This window comes from Rosa chinensis, chromosome 6 (assembly GCF_002994745.2).
Source record: "Rosa chinensis cultivar Old Blush chromosome 6, RchiOBHm-V2, whole genome shotgun sequence".
Classification (NCBI taxonomy): Eukaryota; Viridiplantae; Streptophyta; class Magnoliopsida; order Rosales; family Rosaceae; genus Rosa; species Rosa chinensis.
In genome coordinates, this window is record NC_037093.1 from 20,094 (window position 1) to 44,523 (window position 24,430).

The 24,430-nt window shown below is 40.2% G+C and overlaps 1 protein-coding gene and 2 long non-coding RNA genes across 3 annotated transcripts; 2 read left to right on the forward strand and 1 right to left on the reverse strand.

Moving 5' to 3' along the window:
- Positions 1–8,846: 8,846 nt before the first annotated feature.
- On the reverse strand, positions 8,847–11,514 carry LOC121049830. Its single transcript, XR_005801428.1, has 4 exons — positions 11,474–11,514; positions 11,376–11,381; positions 9,024–9,065; positions 8,847–8,945 (listed from the first exon to the last, which is right to left on the reverse strand). It is a non-coding gene; the product is annotated as an uncharacterized LOC121049830 (long non-coding RNA).
- A 2,789-nt stretch (positions 11,515–14,303) lies between these two features.
- LOC121049803 lies at positions 14,304–19,379 on the forward strand. The gene is made up of 3 exons (XR_005801370.1): positions 14,304–14,345; positions 15,593–15,776; positions 18,922–19,379. It is a non-coding gene; the product is annotated as an uncharacterized LOC121049803 (long non-coding RNA).
- A 64-nt stretch (positions 19,380–19,443) lies between these two features.
- Positions 19,444–20,304, forward strand: LOC112169217 (UPF0481 protein At3g47200). The gene has a single exon (XM_024306214.2). The coding sequence runs from the start codon at positions 19,444–19,446 to the stop codon at positions 20,302–20,304; it is 861 nt and encodes a 286-aa protein (XP_024161982.2).
- The last annotated feature ends 4,126 nt before the right edge of the window (positions 20,305–24,430 follow it).

Sequence of the window (24,430 nt, forward strand, 5' to 3'; positions counted from 1 at the left end):
GGCTGTGTCTGGTGCTGTGTGACTGCTCACTTCGTGCAGGGTTGGCGTTTGCGTCCAGCGTTCGCCTTAGCTCGTCGAAACGTGTCATCAGCGTGGCCACTTGGTTTTGGGCCTCCGCCTTCTCCTTGCGTTCCTGCTCGCGCTCTCTGTTTGCTTTGTGGAGGTCCGCCAGCGCCAGCTCATACAAGGCGGTGAGGTCCTGACCTGGGGGCGGCTGCTGCTTGGATTTGTTTCACCGCCTGGGTTGACCGGGGTGTTGAATAGTGCGCGGTTGATGCTTACCGCTGGGCGGGCGGGTTGGGGAACGGCGGACTGGTCTGCCTGCTCCCCGATATTTCCCCCGCTACCGTTAGTCATGGTAATTGTGATGGGATGACCTTCTGTTCAAGGATTCCCACAGACGGCGCCAATGTTAATGTCTAAAAGTCTAGCGGTAGCTGGACCTTAGTTAACGCTGATCCGGCGGGCGGATCGATACCTTTGTTGTGAGTGGTTCCCGTTACCTGTCAAATAAAATACAATGGGCGTCAGAGGGAGACCGTGCCGGGCGGTCTTCAACTCTCCGATGCCTAAGTTAGTCAATGTATTTATGTTGACAAAGTAACAGTAGGTAAGTATTGAATGCGTCATTAATGAGGAGAGAGGATAGAACCTTTTATAGGTGAGGAAGAGGATGATCTTCTCTTTGTTTTCGATGTGGGACTGATGTGCTTCAGTTCCCAGTTTCAGTAGCTTCTGATGCCATCTTGACACGGCGCGTGGCGGCGCGTCGGCGGTGCTTTGGGGTTGATCCGGGGCTCAGGCGGTAACCCGGCTAACTGTCTTTACGCCAGTCACTCATATGGTGGGCGTTGGTACCCCTGGTGGTACCATGAGCGTGGCTCATTATAGCTAATTATGCTTGCAAATGGACATGTATGTACAGGTAAATACATAACCAGTTTGGGAATGACCTTTATGTGGGTTAGAGAGGTACCCAGCATCAGCAAAACCAACCAAAATGTCATTTGACGTTTCGGTGTAGTGAGTGGTGCCTTCGCCATCAACATTTCCTTTAGGGATTGCAGTTCCATTTGCGGTCCCTCTTGTCTCTCTATAGGGAAAGAACAGTCCCAAGTCAAGGGTTCCTTTTAGGTATCAAAAAATGTTCTTGATACCATTCTAGTGACGCTACGTTGGCGCTGAGCTAAATCTAGCTAATAAGTTCACTGAGAACACAATGTCTGGTCGAGTACATTGGGCTAAGTACAATAATGCGCCTATTGCACTTAGATAGGGAATTTCAGCTCCCAACACCTCTTTGTCCTCTTTCTTTGGATGAAATGGATATTTCTTTGCATCCAAACTTTGACCGATCATGGGAGTGCTAACAGGATGCACTTAGTCCATGTTAAATTGCCTGACTTTTGGACATACGCAGACTGGTGGATTAATAATCCACAAACTCGGTGTTCTAGTTCAAGAACTAAACAGAATTGAGTTTTCGCAAGATCCTTCATCTCAAATTTGGATTTCAAGTAGGTTGCGGTTTCTCTTATTTCATCAAGAGTACCTATTATCATATCATTGACATATACAGCTACAATTGCAAATCCGGAACTTGTTTTCTTTATGAATACTTAGTGGCACAATTCATCGTTCTTATATCCATTCCCAATCAAGTAGTCACTTAGACGAGTATACCACATCCGCCTGGATTGTTTCAATCCATGAAGTGAGCATTTCAACCTAATTGCAAACGCACTCTATGGTTTAGAGTCACTTGACTTGGGTAATGTAAGGCCGTTAGGCACTTTTATATATATCTCTGAATTAAGATCCCCATAGAGATATACAATAACTACATCCATGAGCTGCATTTCCAGTCCTTAGGAAACTACCAAGCTAACTAAGTATATGTCTCCTTGTAGTCAATTCCATGGCGTTGTGAGAAACCTTGCACCACAAGGCGAGCCTTGTACCTCAGGACTTCATTCTTCTCATTACGCTTTCTAACAAAAACTCATTTATGTCCTTCAGGATTTACACTTGGTGGAGTTAGCACTACCGGACCAAATACCTGTTGCTTTGTCAGAGAATCTAATTCTGCCTGGATTGTTTCTTTTCATTTAGGCCAATCTGCTCTTTGTTGACATTCTGCAACAGAGCGTGGTTTGATATCATTGTGCTCTATGATTTCTTGAGCAACAGTGTATGCAAATTCATCATCAATGTGTATGGAAGATCTTTCCATCAACTCATACGTACTCTCATAATCCATTGAGATTTCTTTGTTCTCTGGAATCATTTCAAACATCGGAGCATCCTCCAATATTGATTAATGGACATAACTATAACCAGAGACAGTCTCATGAGAGGGATTCTCTACAATGATGATTAATGGATCGATTTGTGCCTTACTCGCCCTCTTCTTCCTTGGGTGAGTGTCAATCGAACCAAGTGACCTCCCCCTCTTCCTTTGGGGAGCCACGACCTCAACCACACCTCCACTAAGTGTGGTTGCAGTGCCTCTATCTGCGGCACTGTGCCCCTTGTTGGGGACTTCTAACCTTGCAGTCACATTTGCAGCTGGTATATGTAATCTCATCACTTTTGCGATATCAGTAAATGTATCAGGCATCGAATCTACTACTTTCTGAAGTTCTATTATTCTTTTTACTTCACTTTCACATTGTGAAGTGCAGGGATTAAAATGAGACAGAGTGGGGAAAAACCACGACAATTCCTGTCGTTCCCTTGGAAAATCATTTTTCCTATCTCCCCCTAATGACGAGAAGACTATCTCATCAAAGTGACAATCTGCAAATCTAGTAGTAAAGAGATCGCCTGTCAAGGGTTCTAAGTAGCGGATAATTGTTGGGGATTCGTATCCAACATAATTACTTAATTGTCTCTGAGGACCCATTTTGGTGCACTGTGGGGGCGCAATAGGCACATATACTGCGCAACCAAATATGTGTAAGTGTGAAATGTCAAGCTCATATCCAGTTACCAACTGATATGCATAAAATGGTTGGCTAGCAGTAGGTCTGAAACAGAAAAGTTGCATGCAATATTGCATAATCCCATGCAGATATAGGCAGGTTGGTGCTCATAACTAATGCCCTAGCCACCACCTGTAGCCTTTTGATGGTGGCTTCTGCGAGACCATTTTGTGTATGTACATGGGGTACAGGATGCTCTACATCGATCCCAATAGACATGATTCATCAAATGGTTTTGATGTAAACTCTCTAGCGTTATCAAGCCTTAAAGACTTGATAGGGTTATCAGGGTGGTGAGCCCTTAAAAGTATAATATGTGCTAGGATTTTTGCAAATGCAGCAGTTCTTGTGGACAATAAAGCAACATGTGAGCAGCGTGTCGAAGCATCCACCAGAACCATAAAGTACGTGAATGGTCTGCATTCTGGATAGATAAGTCCACAGATATCTCCTTGTATCCTTTGTAAGAATGGAATGTTTTGTTTTATATCTTTAGCATAGGAAGGTCTCGATCCTGTTTTTGCTAAAGAGCAGGCTTTGCAAAACGAGTGATTTGCCTTTGAAATAGTCAATGAGGCATAATGGGAGGGAGGTAGTGCTTCTGTTACTTCAGAAGGTAGTGGCCGCATTTGAGCAGTACTAGGACCGACACCTTGTAGTGTAGCGGATTTTTCTCCCATTTTATTTTTCACTCGAAAGAAAGGATGTCCATATGAGTTCTTTAAAATATGAATCATCATGTCACGACCAGGGTGCCCTAGGCAGTCATGCCAAAGCCTGTATGAGTCAGTGTCCCATATTTCATTGTTGGTGACAGCATAGGATTCAATGATCCGAATCGTAGTGAGGTACAGTCCACTAGATTGACTCATAAGTTTCTCTAAAATGCGTTTCCTGTCACATTCATTAGAGGTAATATAAAGGTATTAAGTTCCATTCTCACAGTGTGTTTTTACATGATAACCATTGGCACGAATATCTTTGAAACTTAACAAGGTTTGATTAGCTCTTTGTGCATACAGAGCATATCTCATATTTTTTGGAGTATTTCTGTTTTAGTAGAATGATAATCTTTTCATTCTAATAATTTTTTCTCTAGATGTGTATTGCTTTACATCTTTATAGTGGTATTTCAAACCATGTAAATATGTGTAGTAAATAAATTTGAAAAAATTCAGTACTTCAGAATAAAATTCAAAATTTATTAATATGGTAACGATAATCAAATCAAGGTCGTGTTCAGAAATCTAATTCATTAAACCATTATTGAAATAAACTATCACGAAATGCACTTTTTTGTACCTACAAATTTTTAGGGAGTCTAGTGGTATCTGTATTATCCCTCCGTTAGCCATTTTAGTACTTCTGTCAATTATTCCGTTAAAGTATGGGTAAAATTGTAAAACACCTATTTTTCATATTTCTTTTACAAATTTTTGATTAAACTAAATTAAAATAAATTAGACAAGGTTAAAAGAAAGACCTACAATTGAATTTAGTGAATATCTAGATTTACGTACCATCTCTATTGATTAATCCTATTAATTGTTTGAGAAAAAAGTTATCTCCAAATTAGTATATATTAAATTTTCATAAAAATAAAAAAAACTAAACAAAAATAGAAAGTACTTAAATTAATTGACCCAAGTATCCCGATAACAGTGAAGAATAAATTAGGTATTATTTATCTTTTTTTTTATGTGTCAAAATGTTTTTTAATTATAGATATTCAATATATTAAATTCTATAATTCTAATTATGAATGAAAAGACTATTTTACCCTTACTATTTTACTCAGATGAGTGTCACATGACCGCCACGTAGGCATTTTTAACGGAATAATGGACGGAGGTACTATAAAGGCTAACAGAGAGATGGTACATGTACCACTGGACTCCCTGAAAATTTGTATGTACCAAAAAGTGCAGTTCGTGATTGTTCAGGTACTATATGAGGATTTTACCCGACCAAGTAATTGTCTAATTAAAAATAGGCATTATGCCTTCATATATGTCTTTGAAAAATAAAATAAATAAAGAAGATTAGTCAAGATTGAGAGCATCCATTGATTGAGCAAGTTCCTCGTTGTCATTGAAGTCTGCAATTGTGAGGTTGACGTCTAGGTCATGACCTCCATCTTCCATATAGTGAGCCTCTTGTTCTTTAGACTCCTTATACCTCTTGTAATTGGCTGCTACTCTGTTGCTTGCTTGACAGTTTTTGTACCAATGCCCAATGACTCCACACCTATAGCATGGTTCATTGTCAACTCTTTCCTTTTTGACAGAAGGATTCTTAGGTGCCTTTTGCACGTTGTTTCCATGACCCCCACTTCCCTTTCCACGTGGTGCATTGTTGCCACGTGGGTGGGGATTAGCACGTCCAAACCCCTTTGCATTGGAGTTCTTTCCACCTTTCATTTTTCCATAATTAGCCTTGGGAATTTTCTTTGTCCCGGTGGGCCTGGCATTGTTGTGCAAGAGAACCTCATTATGCCTCTCAGTCACTTCCAGTAGGCTGATCAGCTTATTGAATGTTGTGATTCTTTTGTTGTCATATTCCAATCTATACTGGTTCGCTAGTATAAGTGCTGAAGTAGGAAAAGTGGAAAGACTCTTTTCGATCATATCATCTTCTATGATTTCCCTTCCACAGAAGTTGAGACGTACCTTTAAGCGCAACATGTCCTTGTTGAAGTCATTGACCCTTTTGTAGTCAAGCAAGCAGATTCCATTCCACTGAACGGCCAGTTCTGGGAGCAAAGTGTCATGAATATTCTCAAAACGTCCCTTAAGGGTATCCCACAGTTCTTTGGGTGTCTTCAACTGAAGGTACTCCCAGCGTAGGCTAGGATCAATATGTGGCCTCAGAAACATTAAGGCATTTGCTTTCACCTTATTAAATGGTTCATCATCTTTGGGGTTGGTAATGGTGGCAATGTAGTCTTTTGCCACAAAGGCAGTTTCCACATCAGAAACCCAACGATGGTACTCAAGTCCTTCTGAGTCCAAGATGTCAAATTCAGGTCGAGTTGGATCAGCCATCTACATAGACAAGAGGGAAGATATAGATTACACAGTCATAAAGACATCCACGTGAATTATTTTCCAAAAATTTGAATTAGATTTCAAGACCAAGATTCGTAATGGTCACATTTTTTTTATGCTATGTGAAAGTACTTTATCACGGTAATTATGTGTTTATAATGCGCATGAATTTTCATTATCATGGGAAGATGAAATTTATATGTAGCATGCTAAATAAGGAATAACCATAACACATTTAAACATAGCATATATAAAAATAAATTACATGGCATGCTCAAATTTCACAAATATACAACAAAAGATATGCTACACATAATATATCATGCGTAAAACTATAAACAATAACATAATATAAAAACATGCTTTGGAATAATTATATAAGCGTAAATAAAATTCACAAAACATGCTCAAAATTGCATGATTAATATAACAAAAAAATATATATGGCATGTTCAAAATAAAGTATAAACCATAGCATAAATAAAACATGCTTAAACATAATCATGTAAAACATAAATAACAATGCTTAAAAGAATCAAAATTATCTAACTAAACATGCTCAAAAGTTCTAATTATAAATAATTAATATACCATAGTATGAAATTAACTAAATAAAAGAGAACATACTTGGTTTCGAGAAAATCAAACAATCCTAGCGCACTCGCGTGTTAATGTAGGAGTGCGTAGCGATGTTTTTGGGCTTGAGAAAAACTAGGTCACTTCTTGTCTCTTTTCAACAATGGGCCACAAGGCTTTTTTTCTCTTTGTTTTCTTTTTCTTGGCCACAGGGCTTGTTCCCCTTTCTTTTTTTTCTTTTTTTTTTGGTGTGTGGACCGCTTCTTTTGTTTCTTTCTTCTTCTTTTTTAATTGGGCTAAGATTTTTTTCTTCTCTGGGCCGGCTTACTTTTTTCTTTTCTTTTTTTTTCTTCTCTTCTTCTCCGCGTCTTCTTCTTTCCGGTTTCTCTCTTCTGTTTTTTTTTTTTTCTCTTTTTTTCCTCCTCCTTTCCTTCTCGTTTTTAGAAGGTGGCTGATTAGATCGAGTGGGGCAAGTGACTGAGAAGTGGTGGGTTGATGGGCTGGCGCCTGGAACTGGTGGCCTGGCTTGCGACGCGAGGTGCTGCTGGTGGAAGCGAGGGCGTAGCGAGGACGGCTGCGGTTGGTGATGCAGGCGCGGGCAGTGAGGCCGATCTGGGCTGTAGGCGGAGGCGGAGGTGAGGGGCTACGCTAAGCAGGGCTGACCGGTGAGGTACACGGGGAATTTTTTTTTTTTTTTGGTTGTTGGTGGCGGCAAAAAAGGAGAAAATATTTTTTTCTTCAAGGGTTTTTTTTTTTTCCGATAGAAAGAAACTAGAAAATTATGATTTTTTTCTTGGCTATTGGCTCTGAGCGTGCTGATAACGTATAAAAGTAAATTGAGAATTGAAATTGGTCTACTCATTTCATTTCATAGCTCCTTTATATAGGGATGGAATTACAATTAATGGAAATATCGATTAACATCCATTACAATAATGATAGTAAATACTGATTGTGATGTGATTGCAATTCCTTGATTTCTTATTCATCTGTTTCTTTGACGAAGGCACATAATGTGATTTTCCTTTAACAGTTTTTTTTTTTTTTGGGTAAAATGGGGCAAAAGGCCCATAAGGAAAGAAAAAGGAAAAAAAAAATTTATCAGGGGCCAATAAAAGGCTATTGGAGGGCAATAGAGGTCTGTTAAAGGTCTGTTGGGGGGCAATAAATGTTTTGATTTGATGTAATCTCCTCATTTTTTTCCTTAATCAAAGTTTTATTTGTCTAATTTTAGGGAGCAAATATTTCATTCCGGCAACTGAAATGTCTATTGGGGGGCAATAAAGATCTATTGGTCTTGACAATAAACCTCTCCGGTCCCATATGAGATCTCCAACAACCTTTTTGAGGACTTTCGTCTAGGTTTTCAAAAAAGTCCAATGGGTAGCGGCCGGTGACTCTCTCTCTCTCTCTCTCTCTCTCTCTCTCTCTCTCTCTCTCTCTCTCTCTCTCTCTCTCTCTCTCTCTCTCTCTCTCTCTCTCTCTCTATGTAACAAAGGACTGAAAGGAGTAAGGGTAAAATAGTTTAAAAAAAAAAAACTTAATTGGGTATTAGGGAAGAGCTTATTAGAGTCTTTATGGATAAGAGAAATTAAAAAAATTTAATGGGTTAAGGGGGATAAAATGACCATAAAATTAGGGTAAATGGACAAAACTCAAAAAATAAAAAATAAAAAAATTAAAGTTAAAGAAATGAGTTAAAAGAAAAGGAAAAAAAAGGTGTCTATTTTAGGGGTGGGTTCGGTTCGGTACCGGACATTCAAGACCAATACCATCTACCGTACCAGACACTCTTGGCACACAAAATAGGCTACCATTACCGGCCACAAAAGTCGGTATACCAACTTCTCGGTATCGGTTGGTATCGGTTGGTTGGGCCTCCAACCGAGTTTAAGATTGGGCCAGCTTTCAGCTATGGCCCAACTGAAATTGTAAAGGTTCAAACCTGTCAGAAATTTCCAAACAAAGGCCCAACCATAAGCAAATGAAAAATAAGCAAAAAACCTGTCATACATAACTTCAGTTCATCAATTCAGTTTATCTCATCAATCAATCATCACTTCATAGTTCATACAAATTATAATTCAATAATTCACAGTTCAATAATTCATCTCATCAATTCACAGTTCAATAATTAATCCCATCAATTCACAGTTCATCTCATCAATCATTCATCACTCAATGAAGAAGAATTTAGGTAGTTTCTGCAATTTCAATCAATGAACAAGAAAGCAGAAAGCTCAAGATGTAGGCTGCGAGGGCAGCAAGGCAGTAGTTTGTGACTGTGTAGAGCTGGTATTGGTCATTGTTCCCGCCACTCCTTGATTAAAAGCATTCTCTGCAAAATAACAAAGAGGAGGTTAAAAACAATATCATGATTCATAAAATAAATAAGCAGAAAATATGAGTAGCTTACCCCTCTCAAGTTCCTCCAAAGTGTGGTACATTTCAAGGTCATCTTCAATGGGATCTTTGTACAAATTTGGGGGGTCAGATTTTAACCAATCCGAAGTGCAAACAATGGCTTCCACCATTTTTGGTGTCAATGAAGCTCTAAAAGGATCCACCACTCTTGATCCCAAACTAAATGCATTCTCCGAGGCCACTGTTGAGCAAGGAACAGCAAAAACATCCTTTGCTAACTTTGATAGGACTGGATAGGTTAACTCATTGGCCTTCCACCACTTATGAATTTCAAAATTCTTTGCAAGGAGGCTAACATACCTATCCGATAAATACTGATCAACCTCATTTCGTATGCATTGTGACTGCTCTGCCATCCTCTCCCTTGCTATTTGCTTGCTGACTTCATCAAGGCTCTCCATGTCATCCCCGTCCAATCCAAAATCTTCTCCCATGCACCGTTCAGCTTGGTTGCTGGCCTCATTGCCTTTGTATTCATCATACATCTTCAGCAATATTGTCTTCAAGTTCCCTTGTATTGAATGAATTGTCTCATAGCTTGCATTGACCTTCTCCATTGCTACTTTAGCCCACTGCAGCTTGTATCTTGGGTCAAGAACATTAGCTATCATGATGATCTTGTTCACCACTTCGAAGCTTCCCCAATATTTGTTGAACTTGGTCTTCATTGAAGTGGCAACCCTCTTCAAAACAGGGTCTTCTGCAATGACAGCCTTGTCAATCTCAGTCTGCAATGTTACCATTTCAACCAATAGTATATTTGCAGTGATCTTTTTCCAAGCGCTAAGCTTCACAGTAGCTTCATAAAACTTCTTCAAAAACAAACAAAACGCTTCTGCATTCCTCCAGTCCGCATTAGATGGTGGTCCAACCCTGCTTTTACCATTTCTATCTGTTTCTTCGAAATAAGCTTTAAAATGGCAATCTTCATCAGCCATTCTGCCGAACACAGCTTCATACTTGAGTGCAGCTTCAAGCATAAGGTATGTGCTGTTCCATCTTGTGACTACATCTAATGGAACATTGGCATTTGCCCTGCATTGTTCCAAAACAGCAAACTCCCTGAACTTGTCAAGACGACTTGATGAACTCCTAACATACTTGGCACAGTTCCATATAGCAGCAATCCCTTCTTGTAACTCCTTCAGACCATCCCTAACTACCAAATTTATAATGTGGCATGCACATCTTAAATGTATAAACTCTCCGTCAAACATCAAAGTCTTGTAACTCCTCAACCTTCGCTTCATGTACTCCACAGCTAAGTCATTAGCACTAGCATTGTCTACTGTGATTGTAAACACTTTAATGATCTCCCACTGCCTCAAACATTGCTCTACTACCCTTCCAATCTCGTCCCCTTTCGACTAGTAATTGTACAAAAGTTGATGATCCTTTTGTGCAATTTCCAATCATTATCCATAAAGTGGGCAGTAAGTACCAAATAGTTTATATTCTGGATCGATGTCCAGGTGTCGGTGGTAATGGAAATCCTAGTCTCATTTGCCTTCAATTGACTCAATAAAGCAGCCTTCTCAAAATTGAACTTATCTAACACACCCTTGGCAACCTGCTTTCTGTTCAATCCTGGCCATTGAGGTTGTAACTCTTTGCAAAAAGCTATAAATCCCTCCTTCTCTACCTGCCTAAAAGGGAGCTCATCCTTGATAATCATATCGATACACCTATCATCACACCTCGGCCGGCTATACTTATGGTATGTGGCTCCTCCACTCACATTATCCCTATTCAATTTAGCTTGCTTGGGATCAGTTCCTGCATGTAGAGGACAACTAATGCATTTCCTAGTATGTGCCCACATTGAGCTTATCCCATTCTTTTTACTGTCACACAACACTCTCTCATTGCAATGATTGCAAGTGCACCAACAAGTATCTATTTGGTCTGAGGTTGGGTGTTTACATCTAGTAAAATGAGCCCATAGAGGGCTCTTGTTAGCAAGCTCTTTTCTTTTCTGCCCAGCAGTAGCTGATCCCTGAGGTTGTGAGTTGGACGGTTCAGATTCAACACCTGAACCAGAAGCACCTAAAGGTGGGAGTGTTTGACCTACGGGTGGTTGTCCTAAAGGGGAATGATCTAAAGCTGCAGTACTCGTCATATTAGGTGCAGAACTTATTGAAGGGCTAGAGCTACTAGCTTGACTGAGGTTAGCACTTTGAGTACCCATAGCTACAAAAAGAAGAAGAAAGAAATGAAACAAACAAACATCTTAGTTTAGAAAACAGTTCACAAAAACATTAAACAGAAAACAGAAAACAATAACACAATAAAACCATACCCTAAACAGAAAACAGAAAACAATAACATATAACATTTTCATTACCTAAACCTCTTGAAAATTAGTAATTACAGTAACAAACTCTCAAGTCAAATACAAGTGATGAACATTCATACAGTCACTTTGCATAATATGAATTATACCTTCAGTTGTGCAGTCACTTTGCTTCTTAGTCCTCGTCCTCCTGTTCCTGCAAGCACAAATTGGTAAAGAAACTAAGAAACCATGAAACCCAGAATAAATTAGTAAAGAAACTAAGAAAGAGTCCCAACTCACAGGTTTAGAACTCACATATACAAGTAAAAAATCAAGATTCCACTTCAAAGAGACTGATTCCACTTGAGATTAAGTGATTAACTGCAGCAAGATGCAAAAAAGTAAAACTATTACAATTTTGAGATTACTCAGTCTAGAATCGAAAGATTAACCAAAGAGAAAACTCAAATCTACCAAAAATTGATACGAGAGAGAAAACTCACCGGTCGTAGGCCATGAATCGAATGAATTGATATGAGATTTCTGGGTTTGAAGATTTGAATCGAAACGAACTTCAAAGAAGAGGTCGAGAGGCGAAAAGTTCTGGGTTAGAATCTAATCGAACTTCGGCCGTAGGCCATGAATCTCTGATTAGATACGAGATTTTCTGGGTTTGAAGCTTTGAATCGAATCAAACTTCAAGCCGTCGATGCCTCGAATCGAATCGAACTTCAAGCCGTCGATGCCTCGAATCGAATCGAAGAGTTCTGGGTTTGAAGCTTTGAATTGAATCGAACTTCAAGCCGTCGATGCCTCGAATCGAATCGAAGAGTTCTGGGTTTAAAGCTTTGAATCGAATCGAACTTCAAGCCTTCGAGGCCTCGAATGAAATCGAAGAGTTCTGTGTTTGAATTGAATCGAGAGGAGGAGAGGGTTTGAGTGATTGAGTCTGAGAGAAAGGGCTCGGTTCGAGCCTCAAGCCTTTGAGTCCTCGAGGAGTCGAGGGGCTGAGCGGCTGAGGAGTGAGTAGGGAATGGGAACTGGATTAGGTTCTGTACTCTGTAGTCTCACTTAGGGTTTGGACTTTGGACAGTTCAAGTCTAATCAACGGTTGTAATAAGATTTGAAATCAAATTATTAATGATAAACGGTTCAGATCGATAGGTATAAAATATATTTAAATAAATCAATAATATATTTAATATACGGTACGGTACGATATACCGTATTTATTTGAAAATCAGTACCAGTACCGTACCAATATCTGGAAATCGGTTCGGCACTACCGTACCAATATCTCGGTAACCAACTATGTCGGTTACCAACATTGTTGGTTCGGGTGGTAATCGGTTGGTTGGTTTGGATCGGTATAATTGGCCAGCCCTAGTCTATTTCACATTTTCACCTTTCCTCGAATAGGTTCGATCAACCTACGAAACAAAAGCAATAGGAGGTAACGAAGGGAGCAGGAAGCTGCTAGTTAGGACCCCCATTGATCGTGTTTGGCTCCAAAACCAGCTGGTGTGCAAACAGTCTCTTTTGGGCGAGTGGTTGCGCAGGCGTGCCAGCACCGCGGGGTGCAGTCGTTGGGGTAGTCCCGTGACCTGACTTCTTCTTCAAGCGCTGTGGACGAGGAGAGCACCAACCTCGTCACAGGTTCTTTTCTTGCCTTTAGGAAAAGGACTTCTTGCCTTACGCGGGTAAGGGCTTTGGTTGTGGTCTCTTTGCGTTCACCGAATCGATACTCAACGTTGAGAGGCTGAGCAGAGCAATCACTGGGAAGTTTGAGAGAAGCACGGGTTTGCTAAAGCGTGACTTTAGCTTCGCTGGGTGCGAGGGCGTTACCCTTGCTTCGCTGGAAGTAACAGTGGCGGTTGTGCTCGCAGTCGGCTCCTGGGGAGACTGGGACTGGAAGTACGGTCGCCGGGTTGAACTGGTGAGGCTGACAGTCGGCTCGCGAGGAGACTAGGACTGGCGGGCGGTCACCGGGTTTCAACGAGGTTGAGGGTTTGCTCCGGGGAGGCTTTGTAATCGCTGGGATTGATTGATTTGAGAGAGAGCTCCTTTCTGTATTGTCCTTAGCCTCTATATATAGGCTATTGCAGATTCATTGTCCAAATAGGAATGAAATACTATATTTTAGGCCACAGTTATTGGCCTTGAATCAAATCAAAACTCTTAATAGTTTTGATATCTATCGTAGGTAATAAGAGATTAACTCTGTTGTAGCAATCTTCTAGGCAAGGTTAATTACCTTTTGGAGTCCTGGACGTAATCTTCTTGGCCGCGAGCTGTTTGATATGCACGTCTCTTCCCGATGATTCTGGAGCTCAGTAACACACTATCGTGAGCATGCAATCATGCATGTATAATAAGATCATGTATATATTCTTTGCAATTAAAGATGCTTGCTTCCTTCCATAAATTCCACGTCCAGAAATAATTGCATGGGACACCTTAATTGCATAGCCCAACGTCCAATCTTCCTTCCTTAATTGGCCCCCTGTAAGCAATTATATAAATATATACAATCTCACGCCAACTTGTGCAGTACTCATAAGCAAACTAACCATTATTAATTATCAAATATTTGATAATTAATAGTAAATCAATGAATATCCAGATTCGCCTCAGAATCGCTTGGCCTCCAAGTAGGCCTTATTTGGCCTCTAAACAATATATTCTGAACTTATCGGAAATAAATAGCTTGGGCCACCGAATATTGGCCTAGATTTCGTCGAGTCCCCCATGTCGGAAAAAATATTTATTTTGGGCTCAAACAGATCGTTCAATTGGTTATAACTTATAACACGAAAAGGAGTGAATTCCTGCCTCGCGATCCAATAGATTCCAACATCTGGAATATTGTGTAGATAAACTTTCCTTGTCTTGGCTAGGAAAGAATATAAAAATGCAAAACATTCCTTTCTTTGTGGTTTTGGTATATCAAACCGTTCTTTAAATACACAGTTTTCACTTCTAATCACAACGGACTCATTTGGATTCGTAAACAACGCAAAGAGAGAAGCTAATTTTCTGGTAAGTTTTTGTAGTAGTCATTTATTTAAATTATAGCCTTGATTGTTAACGTATTATGTTTGTTTAAATTTTTGTCGCAAATGTTGAAAGGTTAATACTTGATAATAGCGAAAGTATCCAACATTGTGTGACCAAAATTTAATTTTCATTCCCCTTAGTGATTCTTCCATAGTGTTTAGATAAGTTGTCCAAACGGTTCATTTGGATATATCGAATTGACAACTAGTTCTGTAATTTTAGATAACCAAGTATGTGCAAATATTTAAATATAAGAATTAAAGCACCAATTTTGTCAAATCGTAGGAGATAGCTAAGAATATCAAACCGGCAGAGCACACAGGGAATATCATGCAATAATTAATTAACTTTGTCAACTAAATTTTTTTTTTTCCAGCGCAAAAAAAAAATTAAAATTTATCACTTGAGTTTTTGAAAAACTAATTAGTGACTAGATAATCATCATCTTCTGCAAGTCTTTCTTTTTTGTAACTTAATTAAGCAACCCATATATTTTATCTTTTTTGGTAGTTAATTTAGCCAACGTGTTCTTAGATCATCATTGTACCTCATTCTGTTAATAAGAGAAAATTTCTAGTTCATCTACCCAAACAGAGGAGGGAGTCATCTGTTGAGAATATATACATCCCACATGGAAAAAATGGGACATTGCCTATAGGTTTATAAGGGTTTGGGCCACTCCATCCATTGCCAATTGGTTTTAGATGTGAACTCCAGATTACTTTATCATGGTGTCAGAGCCGGTTATCCCATGTCTGCATGCCTTGCAGCCACACGGTCTCCACATCACCCAAAGTTGTCCACGTGTATGGCTTGAAAATTCGCCACACGTGCGGGGACGTGTTGAAAATATATACATCTCACATGGAAAAAATGAGACTTTGCCTATAGGTTTATAAGGGTTTGGGTCACTCTATCCATAGCCAATTAGTTCTCTGTTTATTTGTTTTGTACAATCTTATATTGTTCATAACAGTCATGTCCACAATATTGTTCATGATAGTTGAAATTAGAATCAGCACCGGGGGGGGTGAGGGACACTTACTCTAATCAAACTTTTTCATTCTTTCTTTATTTCGTTAACACAACAAATTTTTGGTACAATGTCTCACTGCGTGGGTGCATAGTAATACATAGATAAATTCCAAAAAATTATCAACAAATTATTGGTCATATCATTACGAATCATTCTGATCGATATTGATAGACTAGTTGATGACTGTTTGCAGTGCCAGTAATTGTCATAGGCAAGACTGAAGAGCGAAATGAGTGGAGCATGCGTTAAACAGTAGTAGAACAAATATCTCTTTCATGTACCAGATCCAACAGCACGCGTTAAACAGGAGTACATCCTGAGCTTTCCAACTTCTGTTATCACATACAAGGTTTCCAACTTCTGTTATCACATACAAGGTGCATACTCGATCCAGTCGATCACTGACTTGATGAATTTTCTGTATAGAATAAAAAATTAAAGGACTCTTTTACTTTTTAATGCATTTTAATACAATGTTTATTTCATAAGTTAAGATACTAATTACGATATGCTGTATGTCTAACATTATATAAGCCCCCACGCATGCATCAGTTTTAATGCTCCAAAATTACTAATATGATGGTTATGTTGAGCTTCACCCCCTGGCACAAGATTTTTTTTATTTTATTTTCCTTCTGAAATTCACTCTCTCACACACACATACAATAGCGGATCGAGATGCTAAAAACCTAAGCCATAATTATGTATTTATTATTGTGAGAAATGTTATACACGTACATGTGTAATACGTACATTATTGATTGTTTTCATGCTGAGTAGTAACTTTGTATATGTGGTGTAAAATCTTTGAAACTATTCAATATATCTTTCTCAACTTGTGAAAAGCCTATTACTTTAGTGGTACTCATTTAAATGACTCCCTACTATTTTATAACCAAATTCAAATTTGGTCATTTACGTGTCTAAACTTATCTCCGTTAGTCGCTTTTGTACACAAGGTTAAAAAATTTTGTTAAAAAAATCTGTCAATTGCTAGCAAGTAACTGTTGATGTATCAATTAAATTCTGACATGGCACTACGACCATGAGAGAGACGGACGTTGTGGTGCCATGTAAGCAATTAATTGCCACATCAGTAGTTAATTGCCACATTAACATTTAAAAAAAAAAATTTAATCCCGGATTTGAAATCAACTAGTGGAGGTAAATTCATGTCCATAAATGATAAAATTTGATATTTGAGTACGCATGAAATTGATGAAAACACCCCATAATATATAATATGTAATTGATCCTTCAATCCTTTTTAGGGGAAATGATCAGTTACCCAATTTTAGGCACCAAATTGCCCACTTGCTCTACTAACATTTTTTAACCTCATTTACCCAAAACACTCTAAGGGATTATTTCTCTAATACCCAATTAATTCCTTTTTTATTTTTTTTATTTTTTTGGGGACTTTTTTGCCCTCTCCTTCGTTCTCACTTAGAGAGAGAAGTCACCCTCCACCTTGCTGTGCTCCAGTGACCAGTGGCCGGCCGCGGTCTCCGGTGACCAGTCACCGGAGCACAGCAAGATGGAAGATGACTTCTCTCTCTAAGTGACTTCTTCTCTAAGTGAGAAAGAAGTCACTTAGAGAGAGAAGTCATCCTCCATCTTACTGTGCTCCGGTGATCAGTGGCCGGCCGCGGTCTCCTGCGACCGGTGACAGGAATCCGGTGGACTGGTGACCGGATTTCGGCGTCTGATTTTATTACCCCTCCCCCCCCCCCCAAATAATCATATTATTGCCCCCAATAATAATATTATTGCCCCCCAGTAGCAAGTTTATTAGGGATCAATATTAATTAAAAATGAATACGTTTATAATTTTGAAAGTTTTTGTAGGTTTATCCAAATAAATAATCTTATTACTGCCTCGTAATAATCTGATTACTGTCCCAATAAATATGTTATTTCCCTCCAATAATCTTTTTACTGCCGCCCAATAATCTTATTATTGGTGGGTGAAGCACGTGTGGGACGACAACCTAGAGAGAGAGTGAGAGAGAGAGAGAGAGGTGGGTTTGGTTTTCTGTTGGGTTTATTGGGATTTGAGAGTGGGGTTGGGGGTGGAGGTTCACGAGTGGGGGTGGGGAGTGGGGAGTGGGGAGTGGGGATGACACAGGAGAGTGGATACCCTGCGCATGGAGCTTCCACCATCTCCATCGTTCATCATCATCTTCCACTTTGGTCAACTTCAGTTCAATTCCATCCACATCATCTTCAACCCAGAACCCAATTAGCCTCAAAACCTTTGAATTCGTTGAAAACAATCAAAACCCCTATTTGGTTATTTACCAAACAACATTTTTCTCAATTGGGTCACTGAAAACTCCTCCTCCGTGGAGCTCAAGTCGGTCCTGAACGCAACAAGAATGTATGCCGCTCACCTCGTTCGATTAGAACGAGGTGGCCTGGATCGCATCGGATCGGACTGATCCGATTTGGACTGGGTTTCACAGATGCCTCACTGTACTCATCGGCGAAATGGCTTGGAGGTGCAGGTTCGAGGTTTACCGAGCAACGTCGAATCTGTGGCGGCCTGGATCGCATCTGATCGGACTGATCCGATCTGGACTGGGTTCACATATCCAAACTGGGGATCGATTTGCTTGGAGGAGGCGGCACTTTTATTTGGTGCGACGGGGATGGCGGAATGATGGCGTTGCCGAATTCGGGGGATGGAGAAGAGAAATCGGTGGGGTGGGGGAGGAGAGAAATCGGTGGGGTGGGGTGGGGTGGGGGGGGAGAGAGAGTCGACAAGGAGAGAGAAATCGTTAGGGAGGGAGGGAGGGAGAGAGAGAGAGAGAGAGAGAGAGAGAGAGAGAGAGAGAGAGAGAGAGAGAGAGAGAGAGAGAGAGAGAGAGAGAGAGAGAGAGAGAGAGAGAGAGAGAGAGAGAGAGAGAGAGAGATGTGTAATTCATTAATTAAAATGAGGGCAATACTGTCAATATATATTAGTTTGGGTAAATGGGGTTAAAAAACTCTTATGGCACATTTACTTACTTGGAATTGAAAATAATCATGAATCGGAGACAAGTAGAATGGGAGAAGAAAGGAATCGGTATTGATTTCGGATGAATAATTCCTAAACTCATCTCCCCCCTTCGTAATCGAATTCCTGAGTATTCATGAATTGATTCCTGATAAGGAGGTGGGACCTATATCCATTCCGATTCCTTCATGTGTTAGTAAACGCATGAATTTTTTTACCCGGAATCATTCTGATTCCTTTATGTTTTAGTAAACACAAGAATGTTTTTACCCCGTAATCATTCTCTTTCATTCCAAGTAAGTAAACGTGCTCTTAGTGGAGTAAGTGTGCAATTCTTAAGCTGAAATTGGGTTGGTCACGACCTTTTTTTTTATAGAAACCCTATGATAAATTTTAAGATGTGCACTCTGCTTTTAAGTAGTCAAATAAGTGGACTGCCAAATACTTGCATATGAAAATGTTTATTATCAGTAATCAATAATTACACCCTCCCTCAGTAATTACCTGCTTGATTGTGGTTCCAGTAATCTCTAATCATCATCAACCGTTGCAGTCCCAAGAATACATATATGAGGAAAATGGAAGGAAATATTGTAGCTGCTCCAACTGACATAGAAAGCTCGTACGATCCATTAGAAACTTTGATAAAGAAGGTGGATAGCTTGTCTCCCCCGTCCCCTTTGCGTTGCATCTACCGGGTTCCGTATCGACTTCGCCGTGTACACGAGGAGGCCTACACACCTCGTGTAATCTCTATAGGCCCATTTCATCATGGAAATGAAACCTTGAAAGCCATGGAAGATCACAAAAAGTGGTACCTTAAATGTTTCATGGGCCGAACCAGTTCAAAGCTGAATGATTGTGCAAGAAAAATAGAAGACCAAGAAAAGAAATTGCGGAGTTGGTACGGTGAGACCATTGTGCGTAAAAGTGATGAATTTGTCACGATCATTTTTGTGGATGCCATCTTCGTCATTGAGTTCTTATGGAGGTACTGGGACGATAAATTGCGAGATGCAAATGACTGCATCTTTGGAAAACCAAGGATGGTAGAGGATATACTGACTGACTTGCTGATGCTTGAAAATCAGCTGCCATTCTTCATTCTCAAGGACCTTTTCGACTCAATTGCAAACAGAATTAAAGTCCCTAGTGTTGAGAGGCTTTCCATACGGTTTCTTCATCAGGAGTTTTCAGTTGGTGTCACAACTTTCGGGGGAATGTCATTAGAGGAGTTATTGACAAAAATAGATTCTTCCAACGAAGAAGTGCAACATCTTGTTGATCTCTTAAGAAAGCTATGGATAGCTCCTTTATCGAATGAACAAAGAAAATCTGCCACCAAAAAGAAAAAATCTGCAACAGCACCTAGCATTGAAAAGCTACACCTGGCAGGAGTCAAATTTAAGGTCAAATCAGACACGAACTTGTTTGACATACGATTCGATAAAGGGATTCTAATGATTCCAAGATTGAATATAGAGGATCCAACAGAGATTATACTTAGAAATTTAGTTGCCTTTGAACAATGCAGTACTACTTCTGACGATTATTACATTAGTGATTATGTTAGCATGATGGATGAGTTGGTGGACACTCCAAAAGATGCGGAGTTGCTTGTTAAGTACGACATTGTTAAAAATGATCTCGGAGGTGGCGATCACCAGTTGTCTAGCTTGATCAACAGCCTTTCAACTGGGATTCTATATGACTCAGGAAACTTCTATTATGGTGATCTTTGTGAAAACCTGAACAAGTTCCACCGTACGAAGTGGCACCATAGCCTGGCAATTCTGAGACGCGATTATTTCAACACCCCTTGGGCAATTATTTCTTTCGTGGCAGCAGTTGTTGTCATCATATTCACTGCCGTTCAAGCTGTCTGCTCAATTATCTCTCTGAAGTGATCGAGCGTTTCTTCACTCTGTCGACTCTGCTATCTCATCCTTTTCCATCACTTTGGAGGTAAACGGTCTTAGTTGAGGCCATGAGTGTACGAGGAGACCAGCTTTTCTTGGAGTGAATGCAGAGTGTACGTGCTTTGTTGTTTCAACTGTGCTTGTAGCTAGGTTAATATCAACTTAGTATCATTGTTGAGTTGATTGAAGCTAGCGAACTGCTTGTTCAGTTTGCTACGTTGTTAAAATGTATTTTTTTTAAATCGTCAACGCCGTTAAATTTTTAGGGGTAAAAGCGATACTTCATGTATTTTGGTATAGTAAATCAATTTTAAAACAATGAAAATCCAAAATAATCCCCAAACTTTGACGTTGGGGAGACTCAAACACATCCCAACACATATGGGAATGAAAGCCCCAACCACCAGAATGCTTGCTTGTTGTTAATATGTGGTAAACAAAAATTATATATATCATTTACTTTAAAAACACTTTTTCTTTGACCGTTCTGTCATCTTCCTTCTCGTGTTGCAGCCTCTGCAAGTAGATCTCTCTCCTCCTTCTTCATTCCAGATTCCCAGCCACAAAGTTTCTTACTATTAATTTTTCTTCTTAAGTTGCAAATACTAGTAGCCCAAAATCTCAATCGTTCCTTCTTCAATTCTTCTATTTCTTCTTTCTTTTCTTCTGTTTTCTTCATCTCTTTTCTTCTTTCTTTTCCTCTGTTAATATATCTGGAGATCAAAACTCGAACTCGCCGGCTTTCATGGTGTATTTGCCTCGGTAGATGGTTTTGAACAAAATACCTCGGTTTTGAGCCGAGGCCAGCCCTGACTCTCTCTCTCTTCTCTCTTCAGAAACTACATCGGAAAACCCGAGAAGCTTTTGGGCTTCACTCTGCCACCGTCACCAGTCGTTCGGAGTAGGAGTCGGAGGAGACGACACTCTGAACACTGCAACCCACTCCACCCTGCATCCTAGCGTGCCCCGGATATCATGGGCGAAAGACTAAGCAGTGTGGCGTCCAAAATCATAGGCGGAAATGGCATCCTCCACCGTTCTGTCGCCTCCTCTCATCGGCTCTGCGCCGGCATGGACCTCCCCATCGGCAAACACATCGTCCTTGACAAACCCCTTCCCATCAACAACGAGCTTGTCTGGGACAACGGTACGTCGTTTCCCCAACCCTGTATCGATCACATCACCGACACCAATGGAAAGTGCAGAGGCTAGGAGGTTGGAAACGTCGTCGGAGGAGATAAGGCGGTCGACGATGAGGATTAAGGAGTCGGTGTGGGGGACGAGGGAGTTAAAGGGTTTCAAAATGGCGAGCTAGCGAGTAAGGGTCTTGGTGTCCGAGACCAGGTCGAAGATCTGGAGGCTCACGGGGTCCGGGAGCCGATCGAAGTCGTCTATTTCCATCCTCAGAAAGAGAGAGAGAGAGAGAGAGAGAGAGAGAGAGAGAGAGAGAGAGAGAGAGAGAGAGAGAGAGAGAGAGAGAGAGAGAGAGAGAGATGGGAATGTCATGGTTTTGGTGGAGGAGAAGAAGAGGATGGAGACGAGTGGTGAGAGAAGATGAATAGTAAAATGACGAAAATATCATTCAAAAGTTGACGGAGTTAACGATTATACTGTTGCTAGGTACGAAAATTAGGTTGGGCTCAAACACTCAGGTACTATTTTGATATATTTTGAAGTATATTTATGAAAATTAATAGTCTGGAAAAGTTCAGACACTGTTTGGACGAATTTCCATATATATATATATATATATATTTCACTTGATTCCGCTGCATACTCTGTGATTTTGTGTTTTTGCTACTGCATTGTTGTGATGGGTGGTGATGAAATTGAAGGTCAGGGATCCAAGATCAATGAGGTCCAAAAGGTTGAGGTTTCTATCCGAAGTTCAGACGGTGGTTCTTTTGGGGGTACGAAACTCAATAGTACCAATTTTCGAACGTGGAAGAAGATTATGTTTGTCCATCTTCGTGGCATACACAAGATGGGGCATGTGACTGGAACAACCAAAGCTCCTAGTGAGGAGGATGTGGATGCCTATCTAAGTGGGAGGTTGATGATGGATCTGTGATGGCAATCTTATTCAAAGCCATGACTAAAGATGTGCTACAATTGGTGGAAGAGTGTGAGACTGCTGAAGCAATATGGAAGACATTGGGGGATTTATATACAAATGAATCTGATTTTATACATGTTCATGAATTGATGTGCAAAACTGCCAGTTTGCAACAGAATGGGCAACCAGTAGCTGTGTATTTCACCAAGCTGAAGAATATTGGGCTAAAATTGATCAGAAGCATCCTTGCAAGATCAGGAATGAAGAAGATCTTGTGTGGTACCAGTAGGAGAAGGAACTTGAAAAGGTTCATGTATTCTTGAGAGGGCTTGATGAGAAGCATAGCAGTGCCAAGGGAGAATTGCTCAGAATGACAGACCTTCCTAGTTTGAACATAGCTTTTACATACATTCGCAAGGATGAGTCTCAGCAGGAAAGTGCCAAACATGCACAGATTGAAGTATCTAGCCTAGCCATTCAGGCCAAGTCACCAGTACTTTTCCTTCAGCAGCAGAGTTCCGCCCCACTTTATTAGCAAGGTTTCCCACCAGGCTTCACTAACCGCCCTCGTCCTCAATAATCTTATTGCAAAGACCTTGGACATGTTCGAGAGACTTGTTGGAAACTGAATTGGTACCCTAAAAAGAAGGGTCATCATCCTAAGGCGAAGGCAGCTGCAGTTCAGTTGGTCCAAGAACCAGACTTCTATGGTGTGGCAGGACAAGATCATCGTATGGCAGGTGGGGCTACTCCTACAGCCTCTGTAGCTGGTCGTGGTAAGATTGGTATGGCTTTAAAGGTTTCTAACTTTGTTGGTTCTGATACACGGATTATTGATTCTAATGCCTCCGATCATATGACTTATGATAAATCATATTTTATTGAATTGTCTTCCCCACCAGTGTCCTATGTAACCAATGCCAATGGTGAGGCTTTTCATGTGTTAGGATAAGGGTCAATTCATATTACTCCCACCTTAGAACTTCATAATGTGTTATATGTGCCTGACTTGTCTCACCATTTGATATTTGTTGCCCAATTGAATATTGAGTCTAAATGCTCCGTAGCCTTTTATCCTATGTATGTGATTTTTCATGATCTTCTCACCAGTGAGATAATCGGTCGGGGGTATCTGAGGGGCAAGTTGTTCCATCTGGATCAAACATACGCAGGGTAGAAACCAGGAACACAGTCCCGCGCCGCTTTGACTTCGAGTTCTGATAAGCTAAGTCAGATTTGGTTGTGGCATCGCTGTTTAGGGCATCCCTCTTTTAGTCTTATGAGAAAAACCATGCCTACTTTGTTTATTGGTGTGGATAAGTCTATTTTACATTGTGAAACATGTGTTTTGGCCAAGAGTCATCGTGCAACTTATTCTCCTAGTATTTCTAATAAAAGTGTTATTCCTTTTGAGTTGATTCATTCTGATGTTTAGGGACCTTCTAGAGAGCCCACTATATCGGGTATGAGATACTTTGTGTTGTTTATTGATGATTGCATAAGATTGTCATGGGTTGCTCTTCTTAAAACCAAAGATGAAGTTTTTCCAGCTTTTCAAACCTTTCGTACTCTTGTTCAAATACAATACCATAACACCATTAAAGTCCTTCGTTTTGACAATGGGGGAGAGTATGTTAATCATGTTTTCCAATAGTTTTTCAAAACCCATGGGATTGTTCACCAAACTACGTGTCTACAAACACCAGAACAAAATAGAGTGTCTGAAAGGAAAAACCGTCTTAGTTTGACAGAACCCGACCCAAGTTTCACCCTAAAACCCGGATACGAGCCTGTGGGACCCACTTTAAGTGAAATCCTACCAAAAAATCGACAGAACCTCCCCTAAAATTGGCTACCCAAAATTTTACAAAACCTGGACATGCTTAAAACTAAACTCACACTCCTAGATACATTCCAATATTTACATTCCAAGTGAATATGTTACATTCTGATAGGACAAGTGTCACCTTAACTTCACTACGATAATAGATTCTCAAACATTAACATTCTCCAAAGTAAACTGGTTATCAGAGCAGATATACACAATTAAGCCGATAT